The sequence below is a fragment of the Miniopterus schreibersii genome (genome assembly GCF_964146895.1).
Source record: "Miniopterus schreibersii genome assembly, chromosome: 17".
NCBI lineage: Eukaryota > Metazoa > Chordata > Mammalia > Chiroptera > Miniopteridae > Miniopterus > Miniopterus schreibersii.
Genome location: NC_138117.1, coordinates 43,972,669 through 43,986,183, shown reverse-complemented (window position 1 = coordinate 43,986,183; position 13,515 = coordinate 43,972,669). Strand labels below are relative to the sequence as shown.

General features: G+C 54.2%; 2 protein-coding genes across 3 annotated transcripts; both read right to left on the bottom strand.

Annotated features, from left to right (window-relative positions):
- Nucleotides 1-2,814: 2,814 nt before the first annotated feature.
- Nucleotides 2,815-6,255, bottom strand: GPAA1 (glycosylphosphatidylinositol anchor attachment 1). Of its 2 annotated transcripts, XM_081116404.1 has the most exons (12): nt 6,058-6,255; nt 5,643-5,822; nt 5,447-5,558; nt 5,130-5,277; nt 4,950-5,051; nt 4,668-4,864; nt 4,391-4,587; nt 4,146-4,299; nt 3,885-3,980; nt 3,539-3,729; nt 3,287-3,457; nt 2,815-3,152 (listed from the first exon to the last, which is right to left on the bottom strand). In XM_081116404.1, the coding sequence occupies exons 1-12, from the start codon at nt 6,129-6,131 to the stop codon at nt 2,909-2,911; spliced, it is 1,866 nt and encodes a 621-aa protein (XP_080972530.1). In that variant the 5' UTR covers nt 6,132-6,255; the 3' UTR covers nt 2,815-2,908. The 2 variants fall into 2 exon arrangements, with proteins under 2 accessions (XP_080972530.1, XP_080972531.1); XM_081116405.1 differs by lacking the exon at nt 4,950-5,051 and having other exon boundaries at nt 4,668-4,915.
- A 1,204-nt stretch (nt 6,256-7,459) lies between these two features.
- EXOSC4 (exosome component 4) lies at nt 7,460-9,491 on the bottom strand. The gene is made up of 3 exons (XM_081116855.1): nt 9,268-9,491; nt 7,976-8,182; nt 7,460-7,862 (listed from the first exon to the last, which is right to left on the bottom strand). The coding sequence occupies exons 1-3, from the start codon at nt 9,436-9,438 to the stop codon at nt 7,503-7,505; spliced, it is 738 nt and encodes a 245-aa protein (XP_080972981.1). The 5' UTR covers nt 9,439-9,491; the 3' UTR covers nt 7,460-7,502.
- Between the last annotated feature and the right edge of the window lie 4,024 nt (nt 9,492-13,515).

Genomic DNA, 13,515 nt, shown 5'->3' with positions numbered 1-13,515 from the left:
ATCTCTCTGATTCTTTCCTTCAACAAATGATTATTCTGTGTATCTGGCTCTGTGCTGGAAAAATAGCAGAAAATAAGAAAGAACCTGCCCCATTGTGCTTCTCTTCTGGGGCATGGGAGGTAAGTACCTACTATTAAGTACTGATTATCTACACAACAGATACACACATACTTCTAAATTTGCCAGCTGGCACCACCTAAGAGTCCCTGTATCAGCTGAGTTCAGCAATAGCTCCTCTTGTATTGGTTGGAAGCAGGTCAGAGTGTCAGAAAACTCCAGATAACAATTGCTTAAACAAGGTAGAGTTTTGTTTCTTTCTTGTCGATGAAGCCCGGTTTAGCAACCTGGGGCTGCTGTGATGGCTTCTGATGATCAGGGAGCCCCCTCATTTGCCTCCACCCTCGATGTGAGGTATACCTCACATCCCAACCATCACTTCCACATTCCCATGGGCAGGAGAGAGATGGGCTGTTAAGGGCAGTCTGCATGTCTCAGAATTCGCCCTTGAAGCTTCTGCTCATAGGCTATGGGCCATAGCACAGTCACATGGTCACACTTGACTGCATAACAGACTGGGAGTGTCTTTATGTGGGGGTGGCCTGTGCTCATGTCAAAAGTGTGGCTCTAACTATGGAGAACTGATATTGGTAAAGTTGCTACACTGCCACACCTTCAAAGGGAAGTGTTTAGGACTTTATATTCATCCCTTTTACATATGACCTATGTCTTTACCACCTGACTTTTCTTTAAAAACAAAAAAATCAAGTGACGGTGAAAATTAGAACAGAAATGACGACTACCCAACAAATCAACTTTGTTGTTCCCACAGTCCCCCTTCAACTTTTGTGTGCAGCCAGGGAGACTTCTGCACATGTAAGCTCAGACACAATTGAGATGATCTTTTAGCTTTTGTTCCCACTTATATGTTCCATGATTTAATGTATTTTTGTGACTTGTATTTAAATGACTGCCTAGGGCCCAGCCAGTGTTGCTCAGTGGTTGAGCATTGGTTGACCTAGGAACCAGGAGATCATGGTTCGATTCCTGGTCAGGGCACATGCCCGTGTTGCAGGCTTGATCCCCAGTAGGATGCATGCAGGAGGCAGCTGATCGATGACTCTCATCATTGATGTTTCTCTCTCTCCCTCTCCTTTCCTCTCTCTGAAATCAAAACATATTTTTAAAAATAATAAATAAATAAATAAATAATAAACTGCCTAGGTCCAGCTAAAAATGGCCGATTGAGGCCAAAGTCCAGCTGGAAGGGATTTTGTATTAGATGTCAGTCCACAAGGAAAGAGACTACAGGAGACCATAACACAGTGAAGATGTCCATGTGTCTTGGAAGACAGGAGGCCCAGAGACAACAGGCCAGACTGACCAGGGGAGAGACCTGAGAGAGGCCAGCGTGAGAGGTGCTCCTAGGGACACTGTGGGGTGGGTGGAAGCCTGAGGAGCCGGACAGATTGTTCAACATAGAGAGTGACTAGAGCCCTGGGCAGTGTGGCTGTTTGTTGGGCACCAAAAGGTTGCTCGTTCAATTCCCTGTCAGGGAACATGCCTGGGGTTGTGAGTTTGATCCCCAATAGGGGGCATGCAGGAGGCAGACAATCCGTGGTCTGCTCTCACATCCATGTTTTTCTTTCTCTGTCCCTCTCCCTTCCTCTCTCTCAAAAAAAAAATCAGTACAAGGTCTGGTTCCAGCCAGGCCTTGGAGACCAGCAGTCTAAAGAAAGGCTGCTAGTCACAGTGGGTCTCCAGCACCCTTGCCCTACTCCCATCCCCACAATGCTGAACTGAGTGCATTTGCCCATCAATAGGAACCAGCAGGGACCTCTATGGGGAGAGGCCCCAGAGAAAACCCCAATGAGTACTTGCCCTGGGGGTGTGCCAGCTGATCCTCCACTGCGGAACCAAAGGTCATGAGGTATTGAGGGGAGCCCCACCACAAGGGCAGGCCTGGGCAGCAGTTTGGGGCTGGAGCTTCCTCCTTGGGACTCTCCAGGCCACAAGTAGTACTGAAGGGACACTGGTGAGGAGTTGATCCTCCAGGTAGCGCTGCTCTGCCTCCCTCTAACACTGAGGCCTATGAAGAGTGTATTCCTCCCACTGCCCTGTGGGGTGCTAGCAGCCTCTCCAGGTTGATGTGGCCCTGGCATCATCAAAGGGCCATCCTTTGCTTTTCTTCCCTCCAGAATGAACACTGGACGTCCCAGTTCCTTTCAGGGATCTCAGAACAATCAGCACTTCTCTCTGTGCTGGTCCACCAGTGCCCTTCCCCGGGGGGCCATGCCCCGTGGACTATCTGTTTCTGGGTGGTGCTGGGTGGGCTCCCCTGCTTTGCCCATCATGGGTGCCTGGCCTGGTTCAGCTCTGAGGAAGCTGGGCCGAATGCTCCTCTCTGCTCCATATTAAGCCCATACCAAGGTCTTGGCCTTGGCTGGGCCCCCACTCCCCAGCTTCCTCTGCAGGCTCCAGCTCCAGCCCCTCTGCCTCCTTTAGCCCCAGTGCTGACTACAGTGGCACTGTGAGGTCTCTGGGTGCCTCAGCTCCTATCAGACTCTCAAGCCTTGCCCACTGTTTCCTCTTACCCACCACTGTGCCTCCCACAGCACTGGACTATGATGCGCAGAGACCTCTGGGGCTGGGAGAGTGCTCCCGGCTAGCAGAGATGTCATCCAGTAAGTGGACCAGGGTGGTGCCCTCCAGGAAGGAGCTGTTCGGGAATGCCAAGCCCTGTAGTCAGAGCTGCTCTCCCGTAGGTCCTGGAGCCCACACAGACAGTAGACAATGGGTCAGGAGCGCAAGAGCAGATGAAACAAGACACCGGTTTATTTTCTACGAAGGAGGATATGGGGGTGTTTGGGGAGTTCCCACCACAGTCTCCGTACCACAGGGCAAGCAGACATCACTTCCAGAAGAGAACATTCCAGAAGAGCAGCCAGCAGGGGTAGAGGCCCAGAGCCAGCAGTGGAAAAAGCAGAGCACCGTAGATGTGGTGTTCTAGTATGCCCTGTGCCAGTGCAGCCAGGAAGAGCTGCCAGCCCTCAGTCAGTGACAGTGGTACCTCTTGCAGCTCTTGCCACAGGAACAGGCTTCCCAGGAGTGTGACTGCTGGGCTTGTCAGCACCAGCAGGGCAGCATAGAGTGGTCTGGGTGGAGGAGCAGGGTTAGGGTGGGCTCTGAGTTGGGGGCATAGGCACTAAGTTGGGGAAAATGGGTACTATGAGAGGATGGAGTCTGTGATGAGGGGCATAGGCCCTCAGGGTAACTGACCAGTACATACCGGGGCCCACAGGGCTCACTGAGTGCAGCAGCAGGCACCATGGTGGCGGCCAGCAGGAAGCCCAGCGAGAAGTTGGTGAGGGCAATGCAGGCCAGCTGTAGTGCCAGGTAGATCAGGGCTACCAGCTTCAGCGCCATCCAGCCCCTGTCTGGGGCCTGTGTGCTCACCACACTGCAAGGTAAGGGGCTCAGAGGCAGCCGCCTGATTGTCCGGGGTGCCCCCTCCCTGTGCCCACCCAGCCCAGCTCCTCACCGGTGGGTGTTATGTGGAAGGGCCAGGCCAGCTGCATAGATGGCCAGCAGCGTCAACACCACAGCCTCAGCCTCGGCCACGGGGAAGTGCTGGGCGGCCACATGTTGGCCCAGCACTGGTAGGACGTAGAGGGCCAGACCCATGGCCTGTGAGATTAGCAAGGGTGCCACAAGGGAAGCCAGCCCCATACCCTGCAGGGCACATAGGCAGTTGGAGATGGGCCCTGGGGCCAGGTGAGCCCAAGGATCCTTACTACCACCCCACCAGTTAAAACTGACTGGCAGCAGTAACCAGTTCCCAGGATTTTAGAACTCCATCCCAAGAGCAGGAGTGGGGTGACCATCACCTGTGCTGGGGGGAGGGGAGGAATGGGTCCAGAAGCCACTCCAGCCTCCTTAGGGCCCACTCCAACCTCATGCAGCTGCATCCACAGTTCCAGGGCATGGCCTAGTCAAGGACCCTGACAAGAGGTGTGATGGGATCTGCCTGGTGGGGCACCCAAGACTCACCCTCCCTCCCTCACCCCAAGGATGTGGGGCTCTCCCTAGCCTAGAGTGGAGGGGACCTGAGGCTGGTAACAAATGAACAGTGAGGGTGCAGAGGATATCTTGAGACCAAGGACCAGGAGCAAGAAACCAGCAGCAGGCATGTAGAGGCCGATGGAGACAAAACGGGAGAGGGTGGGGAGCAGATAGAAGAAGAAGGACTGGTGCAGACGCTCCAGAAGGTGATTGAGCTTTCGGAACATGCCCTCCAGAGCCCTGCAGGTGAGACACAAAGTCAAGGACGGCCAGCACCCCAGGCACTTCCACCCCGCCCTGAGCATGGAAAGGGAGGAAAAGAGCCACTTACTTGCCCACTGCCACCAGGTCATACTTATACTGGCGGAAACTATTGATACCACGTAGTGTTAGAGCCTCCACGCGGTAGCGCAGGAAAAGGCCATGGGGACCGTGGGGACGGCCAGAGGCCTGCTGCAAAACCATGAGCAGCAGTGTCTGCAGACCCTGCAGTGGCCCATCAATCGATGTCCAGTCCTGTGGCTGCAACTTTGAGGGTTTGGAGACAGGGTCAGATACCCTGCCACACACACACAGAGGCCCCGTATCCCTCAGGCAGGCAGTCCTACCTTGCCCTGCAGCGTGCATAGCAGCCCCCCTTTCTGGCAGAAGGTATGGAAAAGGTTGAGCAGGTCAAGGTTGGGCAGCTGCCCATTGAGCCCTTCCACAGCCACGTCAAGGCTAGTGACCACATCGCTGCTCAGCTCCAGGGCCACGGCTGCCTGGATGGCCCCAGCCCGGCCCTGCAGAGGGGATGACTGCATGCCTGTAGGGCAGGTGAGTGAGCTGCCAATCGGGGGCTGGTGAGGTTGGTGGCCTGAGAAAGGGGCGGGGAGGGTAAGGGTACCCACCAGTGACATTGATGTCATGGTAGGCTTCAAGCCAAGCCTCAGTGCCCAGAAGGTCATGTTCTGTCACCAGGAAGATGATGTCTTTGGCCCAGTAAATCTGCCCTGGAGGCCAGAAGCAGGGTCAGCAGGACCTGAGGCAGTGGCCAAACCCTCCCTTGCCAGGAGTAGCCTGAGACTCACCCCGAAAGTGGGCAGCCAGTGCCAGGAGCAGCCCCACAGCCTGGCTGTTGGTAGAGTCGGGGCCACAGGGTACAGTGAGCACCAGAGACTCGGTGCTGGCAGCACGTGGGGCCCGCAGGATGCCGTACACGTTGGTGCCTGATACCATCTGCATGCAGTATTGATGGGGAAACCTCAGCAAGACCCCACATTTAGAGGGCTGTAGCCTCTCCCTTTTTGGCCATAAAATGCCCACCAGGGATTTCCCTGGCCCCAAGCCACCCCCTCAAGGCGCTCTTTGGTCCCAGGCACCCACCCACCCCCACTCCACACAATACAAAGCGCTCGTGGATCTCATCTGGAAAGGGTAGTTTCCGGGAAAAACTCTGTGTGTAGACCTCCAGCCCCACTGACCGCATCGTCCGCTCCAGCCAGACCACTGGCAGAGCCCTAGAGACACAAGACAGCCTCTGAGTAGAACTCCCTAGCTTTGGCTTCCACTGCGTCCCCCATACTCACGGCTCCACAGCTCACCCCAACTTCCTGCGATGGGCAGCGAAGTCCCTGGCAAAGCCCCGGGCACGGTCTCCGCCCCCAAACTGCTCCTCCACCATGGTGGAGCCCATGGCGTTCTCCGACATGTACGTGCGCTGGGTCAGCGGCGGGAAGGCCAGCGCCAGGAACCAGGCGATGCCCGCTACGTAGCTCAGTACGCTGCGGAGAGGGGCGACGCAACAGAGCGTCAGCGCGTCCTGAGATCCGGGCCTAACCCCTGCACCGGGGCTCGAGGGGTGCCTGAGGGACCTGGACACAGAGTCCCAGCACTAGGGACTCGGACGAGAGAGCCGAGCCCGGGCTGATGCTCCGAGTGACGCTCCGAGCGAGAGGGGACGGGCACCCAGAGGGGTCGCAGGCAACTCCAGCCCCGGACCCTCGGCCCCGCCCTCACCAGAGCGGCGCGTTGAGGCGCAGAATGAGGCGGACGAGCGCGCGCCGGCGCATCGGGTCCGACAGGAGGCCCATGGCGGGGCGGGGCGGCTCCGGGGCCGCCCCCGCTGTCAGCTACGGCCGCCGACCGGGCGCCCCCTCCTCGTAACACACCGGGCTCGGCGCAGCCCGCAGTTCCGGTCCCAGCGGCCCTCGCGTGGCCGCGCACGCGCGGTAGCCCCCACCTAGCGCGGCCACCGCGCGGCCCGGGGCGGAAGGGGTGTGACAGGGGCGGGGCTAGGGGCGGGACTCCCGGGCCCGCCGCGTGAGGCACCGGAAAGCTGGGAGGACGACCGGGCGCCGTCGGGGCCGGTGGAGACAATGAGAAAGCTCAGACTCAAAGGCTCTTACAAGAGTCAGAGAAGGGTGATGAATTAGGCAGGTGGGCGGAACACCGGAGGCGGCAACCTGAGCATGGGTGCCCGTAGGCTGCTACTGGAAATGACAGGTCTGAATGTCGGTGGAGTGGGTGAGAATGGGGCTTCTGCGGACTGAGAGGTCAAGGCTTTGGCACACTCATTCCTATGGACCTGAGTGGAATCACGGCGTGAGCCCAGCACTGAGGTCATCCGGGTCAGAAGACCACAGGGAGGAAGGGCAGATGGTACTACTAGCCAACACGGGCCTCAGAGGAGCCGGGGAGCACTCCTGTCCAGGCTGGGAGGTGCCCAGGATTTTAGGGGAGAAGCAGCTTCTGGGTGTGAACTGCAGGGGCTGGTGGTCAGGGCATAGGCAGGTCTAAGAGCAGGAGGTGGAGGAAGGGGACGTCTGCCCAAGAGCAGTGGTGGGGAGAGGGTAGTGTTTGTCCCACTGAGGGCAGGTCAGAGCTGAGGACAGAAAATTCCAGGTGAGAACATGTGTCTGTTGTACTTTTGGAGCCCAAGTAGGACAGGCCCAAAGAGTTCTTAGGTGAAAGGGGGCCATTTAGTTCAAACCATAGTCCCTAGGATGCGAGACATAGCCCCCACATATCCATGGTGGTTACCCATAGCCAGCTGAGTTCTCCCTCAGCCCTTGTGCTCAGGGCCCTGCATGTGCTGGAGTGAGGATAACAGACTCCACAGTCTAATGGTGGCCCCCGGTCAGTGGGGCAGGGGTGGAGACCCGCTGGGAGTAAAGCCCTGCTGTTCAAGGCAGCCTGCCAGGCCATACCTCACTGCTTGGCTGCCTTGAACCCTTCTGGGCACAAGCTGCTCTCTCCACCCAGGGATACACTCCTCCCCACCTTCTCCTTCAGGATTCGAATCCTGAGGTTGCTAGAGGTATGTAGTTCCTGTATGGGGGAAGGTCCCTAGTCACCCCCACAGCCAGCACCAGGCTAAGCTCTGAGAGTATGAAATACTGTGGGGAGATCAAAGTGCAGTACACTGTGTGTGGATTTTATTCTGGGCATGGATAGCAGGATGCTCAGTCCCCCAGCAGGATAGAGGCCTCACGTACATGTTGCCGAACCACGTGGTCCAGCAGAGTGTGCACATCTCGGGCAGCCCGGGCAGCGGCATCTAGCACCCGCTCCAGGTGGTCTTCATGCAGCCTGGCATCCATCTCAAGCAGTGCAATTTGGCCTGAGGCCGGCAGCAGGGCCAAGGCGAGCTGGGGGCCACCAGCTGCTTCTTCTATGTGGCTAAGGTCTGCCAGGGCTGTGCCATCCACAAAGCCAGCTGAGCAGGCACACACAAAGTCCCGCATTGGTATCCCAGCATCCAGCACTGCCAGTGTGGCTGCATTCACACAAGCGGCATAGGTCCCACCATCTGCCTGCAGCACCTGCAGGGAGCCCCCCCCACAGTGGCATAAGTAAATTAGGCTGCCCACCCCCATTCCCTCTCACACCCTCCATCACCCTCCTGTCCCCAGGTTGAGGGCTGCTGCCTGCTAACCTGTACATATATGTCAATCTGAGAGCGCGGGTGCAGTTGTGTAAGGATCGCTGCTTCGAAGGTCTGACGCAGCTGCAGACCCATCTCGCAGGACTTCCGGTCCCCATGTGGCCGCCGCTTGCGCTCACCTGTGCTGAAGGTTGCAGAACTGTACTGACAGTTTACCAGGGCCCTGTCTGGTAGGGCTCGTGCCCGGGAGCCCCGGATCTGGGGGAGAAAGGACAAGTGAGCCAGGCCCATTTCTCCCAGCTCACACTACCCCTTTCTCTGGCTCAGGCCTCGAACCTCAGCCTCCCTCCTCTCCCTCCCCCTCCAACATCTCAACAAGAGCAACTACTCTACCTGCAAAGCATAGCCTGATGGAGGGCCACATGAACAATCTCTATGCCACCATCACCTCTAGGTCTTATCTCTCTTAACAGGCCTCCCTGTTTCCATCCTTGCCTCATCCCCTCCCACTCATTTTCCATTTGTGGCCATAGTCTGTTTACAAATACCAAGTCTGATTCTGTCTCTATACAGCCGCATACTGCCAAAGGCTCCCCATCAGTTAGATTCCTAAATCTTTTCCCTGGTCTACAGAGCCCTGAGTTCATGCCTCCCTAGACCCCTTCAACCTCATTTGGAATTATTTTCCATCTTCCCCACCAGCAGCCTTTCTGCTCTGCAAAGGTACCATGCTTGCTTCCACTCCCTCTGGCCTTTCCCCTCTTAGCTCCCTCCCCCAGGAAAGCTGGGCTCCAAGACTCATGCGTTGAGCAAACATTTTTTCAGTGCCTTTGCTGGCAGGCACTATTACAGCGCTGGAGACTGCCAATAAAACCAGGGCGGGGGGTGGGCCGGGTATTTAAAGTCCCTGTGCTCACGGAAGTTATGTTGGTGGGGAGACAAAGGATGAGAAAGAAATTAAATTGGTGTCTCAGGTGACTGGTGCAGAAAGGCAGGGAAGCCTGTGGTTGTAGGGGACAGGACTTGCCACGTGAATAAGGTGGGCTGGGGAGGTGCCATCCAGACGGTGAAGTCGGAGTAGAGAGGTGAGGAAGCGAGGGGGAGCATGCCTGGCACTTTGAGGAAAAGCAGAGAGGAGTGGAGGGCGCAAGAGGCAAAGGCAGACGAAAAAGGCAGGGACCACCGTGCATCACAGTATAAGGACGCTTTTATTCCGATTGAGCCGCGGCTCCGAAGACGTGCTCCGGAGACACGCGCGGGCCGTCGCCTCCAGAGCCTCTTTTCAGTGTGGCAGCCGCCGCCCGCCCCCGCAGGCAGGTGTCCACTCGCGCAAGCCCACTCGCCTCGTGCGGCCCGTAGACCACCGCCAGCGCCTTGGTGTTGCCCTGCTCGATGTAGGCCGAGCCGTCGGCCTGCGAGAACACGCCCATCCGCGCCTGGATCTTGCGCAGCTCCCCGGCGCGCCGCCCATCCACCCGGTAGCCCTGATCTGACAGGAGTTCTAAGCCCGCCATGCCGCCCGGTAGCCAAGCCGGCTTCCGCCTCTCAGAGAACTACGGTTTCCGGCGGTTCGACTCCCCATTTCCGGCCTCAGAATTAGGGTTCCGGGGATCACTGATCCCCCACTTCCGGTTTCAGAGAGCAGTGGTTCCTGGCGGCCACACATTCCTCACTTCCGGTCCCGGGAAACGGGCGGCGCTGGCCCCGGAGGCAGGGCTGTGTCCGCGGCCGGCTGCCGGGGTGGAGGCCCCGGGAGTGAAGCCCCGCGTCCCACGCCGCCCTAGTGGCGCGCGTCTGGCTCGCTTTTGCTTCCCTTTAGATCCGGGAGTCCCCTTGGAGGTTCGCGGGCATGAATGCATCCGTTCGCGCAAGCTGAGACACACTTCCTCTTGTTTTCTTACCCATTAGTGTTTACATTTGTTCACTTGAAGATAGATATATGATTTTGTATTATACATACACATGGCCACATTCTTTTTAGGGCAGTTTTAATTTTGACTTGGTTCTTCTGTCGTCACACTCCTCTCCTCATTTACCTTATCCCAATAAACGGGCATTTCCATGTTTTTATCCGTGTTCATGTAATTATGTACAAATTATACGCAAATACAGGAAGTTGTGCGTGTACAGACATATGGTAGCTTAGGAAATCAGGTTTTTGTGGGGGTTTTTAAAAAATGGGATCATTTTATACACTTTTTGTGTTTTTCACTGAAAAAATGCCCAATGAAATCCCTGTAAATAATTATGCGGAACTCAATATTTTGTTAGCTATTTGAAACCCATCTAGTAGAAGTACCAGGATGTATCCTGCCACTGCCCCATTGTGGGCAGTGGGTGTGTGTCTAAGTCCATAATCTGGGCCCCTTCAAAGGCAGTTACTATTGCCGACCTCTGCTGTACACCTGTCACACTAAACTGTTTCATTGCATGTCTCTTTATTTTGTTGAAAACTGGACATTTAAGATGATCTGTTATAGGAAAACTGGATTATGATTAGCCAGTCTCTCCTTGGACATGCTGATGCTGCTGTTTTGTTAGTTTACCAGTCTAGTGGTTTGTCTGGGCCAGTGCTGTGAAGTCAGTTCCCCTACAGTGTGCATCTTCTGATGTCACTACTCAGCACCACCCCCCTCCCACTACTTAGGTTTAAGCCTGGCTTCCTGGAAGTGTTATCTTGGTCAGCATAATTTAGGGGTTAGCCCCCCATTGGGCAAAGATTGTGCTTAAGCTCCCCAAGCCAGTGAAGCACCATCCTTTGCTGATGGATTCCTGTGTGATTAGGGAAAGATTTCTAGTCTGTCCCATGTGCAGCCAGTGTAATAGGCTGCAGAATACCCTCTCCCCAAAGACATCTGGGTTCTAATCCCCAAAGGCTGTGAATGTACCTTATATGACAAAGAAATTTTGCAGATATGATTATGTTAAGGATCTTGAGATGAGATTGTCCTGGATTATCCAGGTGGACCCCAAATGTAATCATGATTATCCTTCTAAGGTAGAAGCAAAGGGTTATTTGATTACAGGAGAATGGGAGGTGACCCTGGAGGCAGAGATTGGAGTGATGTAGCCACAAACCAAGGAAGGCTGGATGTTGGACAAGGCAAGGAATGAAATTTTGAACCTCCAGGAGGAACCATTCCTGCTGACACCTTGATTTTAGCCCATAAGACTCAGCTTGGACTTCTGGCCTCTAGAACTAAAAGAGATTGTTGTTTTAAGCCTTCAAGTTTGTGGTGATCTGCTAATTGGTAATTTCATAACTTCTCACCACTAAAATCTCCACAATACCACATTCAGCCTCCAAAGAAAGCCAGCCTGCTCAGCCTTGCTGTAGAGCTGCTAGACCTTCCATCATGTCTCTCACCTGGGCAGGGGAGGGGAACTGGGGGAAGGGTGGAAGCCTGAGCTACAGGTGGGTTTAGGGGGAATGGTAGGCATTGTCTTCTCAGCTTGTCCTTCCCAATGGAACCTTTGCCCTGCAACTGGGAGTCCCATGTTCTCTTGGAGTAGCTTTCATGGCATGAATCTGGGGATGGTAGGGAGCAGATTCTGGCTCAGATGCCACAGATTCCTGACTTAGTAGACCTCCCTGAATAAATGTTGTATGTCCTTCGGTTAATATCCAGAGTGAGAGGGTCACACAGTCCTCCTAGAAGTCCTGTTCCTGCCCAGCCTCTCACAGTCAAGGCTTGGCACAGGCATGCTGTCACTTTCACCACATTCCTCTGGTCAGAAATAATGCACACAGCCACTTCAGATGGCTTGGGATGAGAAATGGACACCCATCTTGAGGGGAGGGAGCACATTCATCTTTGGGCAGCTGTCTATGCCTCTGGCAACTGGAAGGGACTACTTCTGCCAGAAAGGAGGACTCATGGGAGTTTGGGAGGGCAAGATTGAAGATTATCCACTGAAGTTCCCATCTCAGGTCTCAAGGCACTGACTCTGCCACAGGACAGTGCATGTCAGTTCTGCCCCTTTTATCCTCAGGTCCTGAGCTTCCTTCATTCAGGAGGCTGTGCTTGTTTTCTACTGCTATGTAACAAGTGGCCACAATGCAGTGGCTGAAAACTGTATCTGCTTGTTAACTCACAGCTCTATAGGTCAGAAGTCTGGCCACAGTATGGCTAGAAGTTGGACTTGAATGACCATCTAATGTGATTTCCTTTCAGCTGGAAGAACTTTCTTTAGTATTTCTCGTAAGGTAGGTCTGGTAGCAACAAATCCTCTGTCTTACTCTTGGACTGTCTTTATTTTACCTTAATGTCCAAAAGATCCTATTCTATTATACTGTATAGGACTCTTGCTTGAGTTTTTAAAATGACTCCCAGTACATTTTTCCATTGTCTCCTGGCCCCCATTGTTTCAGATGAGAAGTTAGGTGTTAGTCTTAATGCAACGAGTCATGTTTCTCTTGTGACTTTTGGGGTTTTCTCTTTGTCTCCCAATATTCTGACTATATGTCAGCTCCTAGAGGATTCTAAGAGAATCCTAGAATGCTCCTAGCATGAAGTATCTTTTATATTTTGCCTCTCTTCCACCAGGAAGAGACCTGTCCTTCCAGGGGCTCACCTGATGTCAGACTCAACCAGGATAATCTCCCTTTATATGTCAGCTGTGCCACATAACCTAACCTAATGCTGGGTGTAAAATTTGTTCTAGTACAGACCTGGGATCATGTAGGGCCTGTCCACCAGGCAGGAAACATTGGGGAGCTCTTAGAATTCTGCCTCCACAGCCCACCATCTGGCTTCCAGCGGGTCTGAGTTGAAGATGATTGCCCTGAGCCTGTCATTCTTTTTTTGTTAATCCTCACCCTAGGGTATTTTTTCCATTGACTTTTAGAGAAAGTGGAAGGGAGGGAAGGACAGAGAAAGAGAGAGAGAGAATGTGAGAGGGAGACACATTGATTGGTTGCTCCCCACATGCACCCTGACTGGGGCCAGAGATCAAACCTGCAACCCAGGTATATGCTCTTGACTGGGAATCAAACCTGTGATCCTTTGGTGTGCAGACTGATGCTCTAACCACTGAGCAACACAGGCCAGGGCAAGCCTGTCATTCTTTTGCTGTAAGATCTTTACTTCTGTCAGAAATACTCTACCCCATAATCCTTAGAATTAGGAATATTTCCTAATTATAGAAACCGTTAAAATTGTCATTATTTCCATTGGGATTAAGTGCAGTTGCTACTTACCTAGTCCCCTGGAACAGTGCTCTCAGAGGCATACCCCCCACAGTCAGCACCAGTAAGAACTCCCCACTGGAGGTCACTGTGCCATACTGAAGCAGCAGGGGAAGGGACATGCAAGTCCTAAAAGAACCTACTTTTTGATGAGTGCAAATTGCACAGAGACCAGCAAAAAGGAATCAATGGTGTAAAATAAGCAGTAATCATAATCTAAGGAAAGGACTCAAAATGGGCAACTGCACAGAATTATCTGCATGAAAGAAGAGAGTCCTTTATATTTTGTAAAATGTAAACCCAATTGTTGGCCTTGGGGGTGGTTCTCCCACCCCCAAGGTATCTGTGGTCCTCAGACCTCTCTGTGGGGCCTGCCTGCTGCCTGCCCCGAGACTGAGGCCCT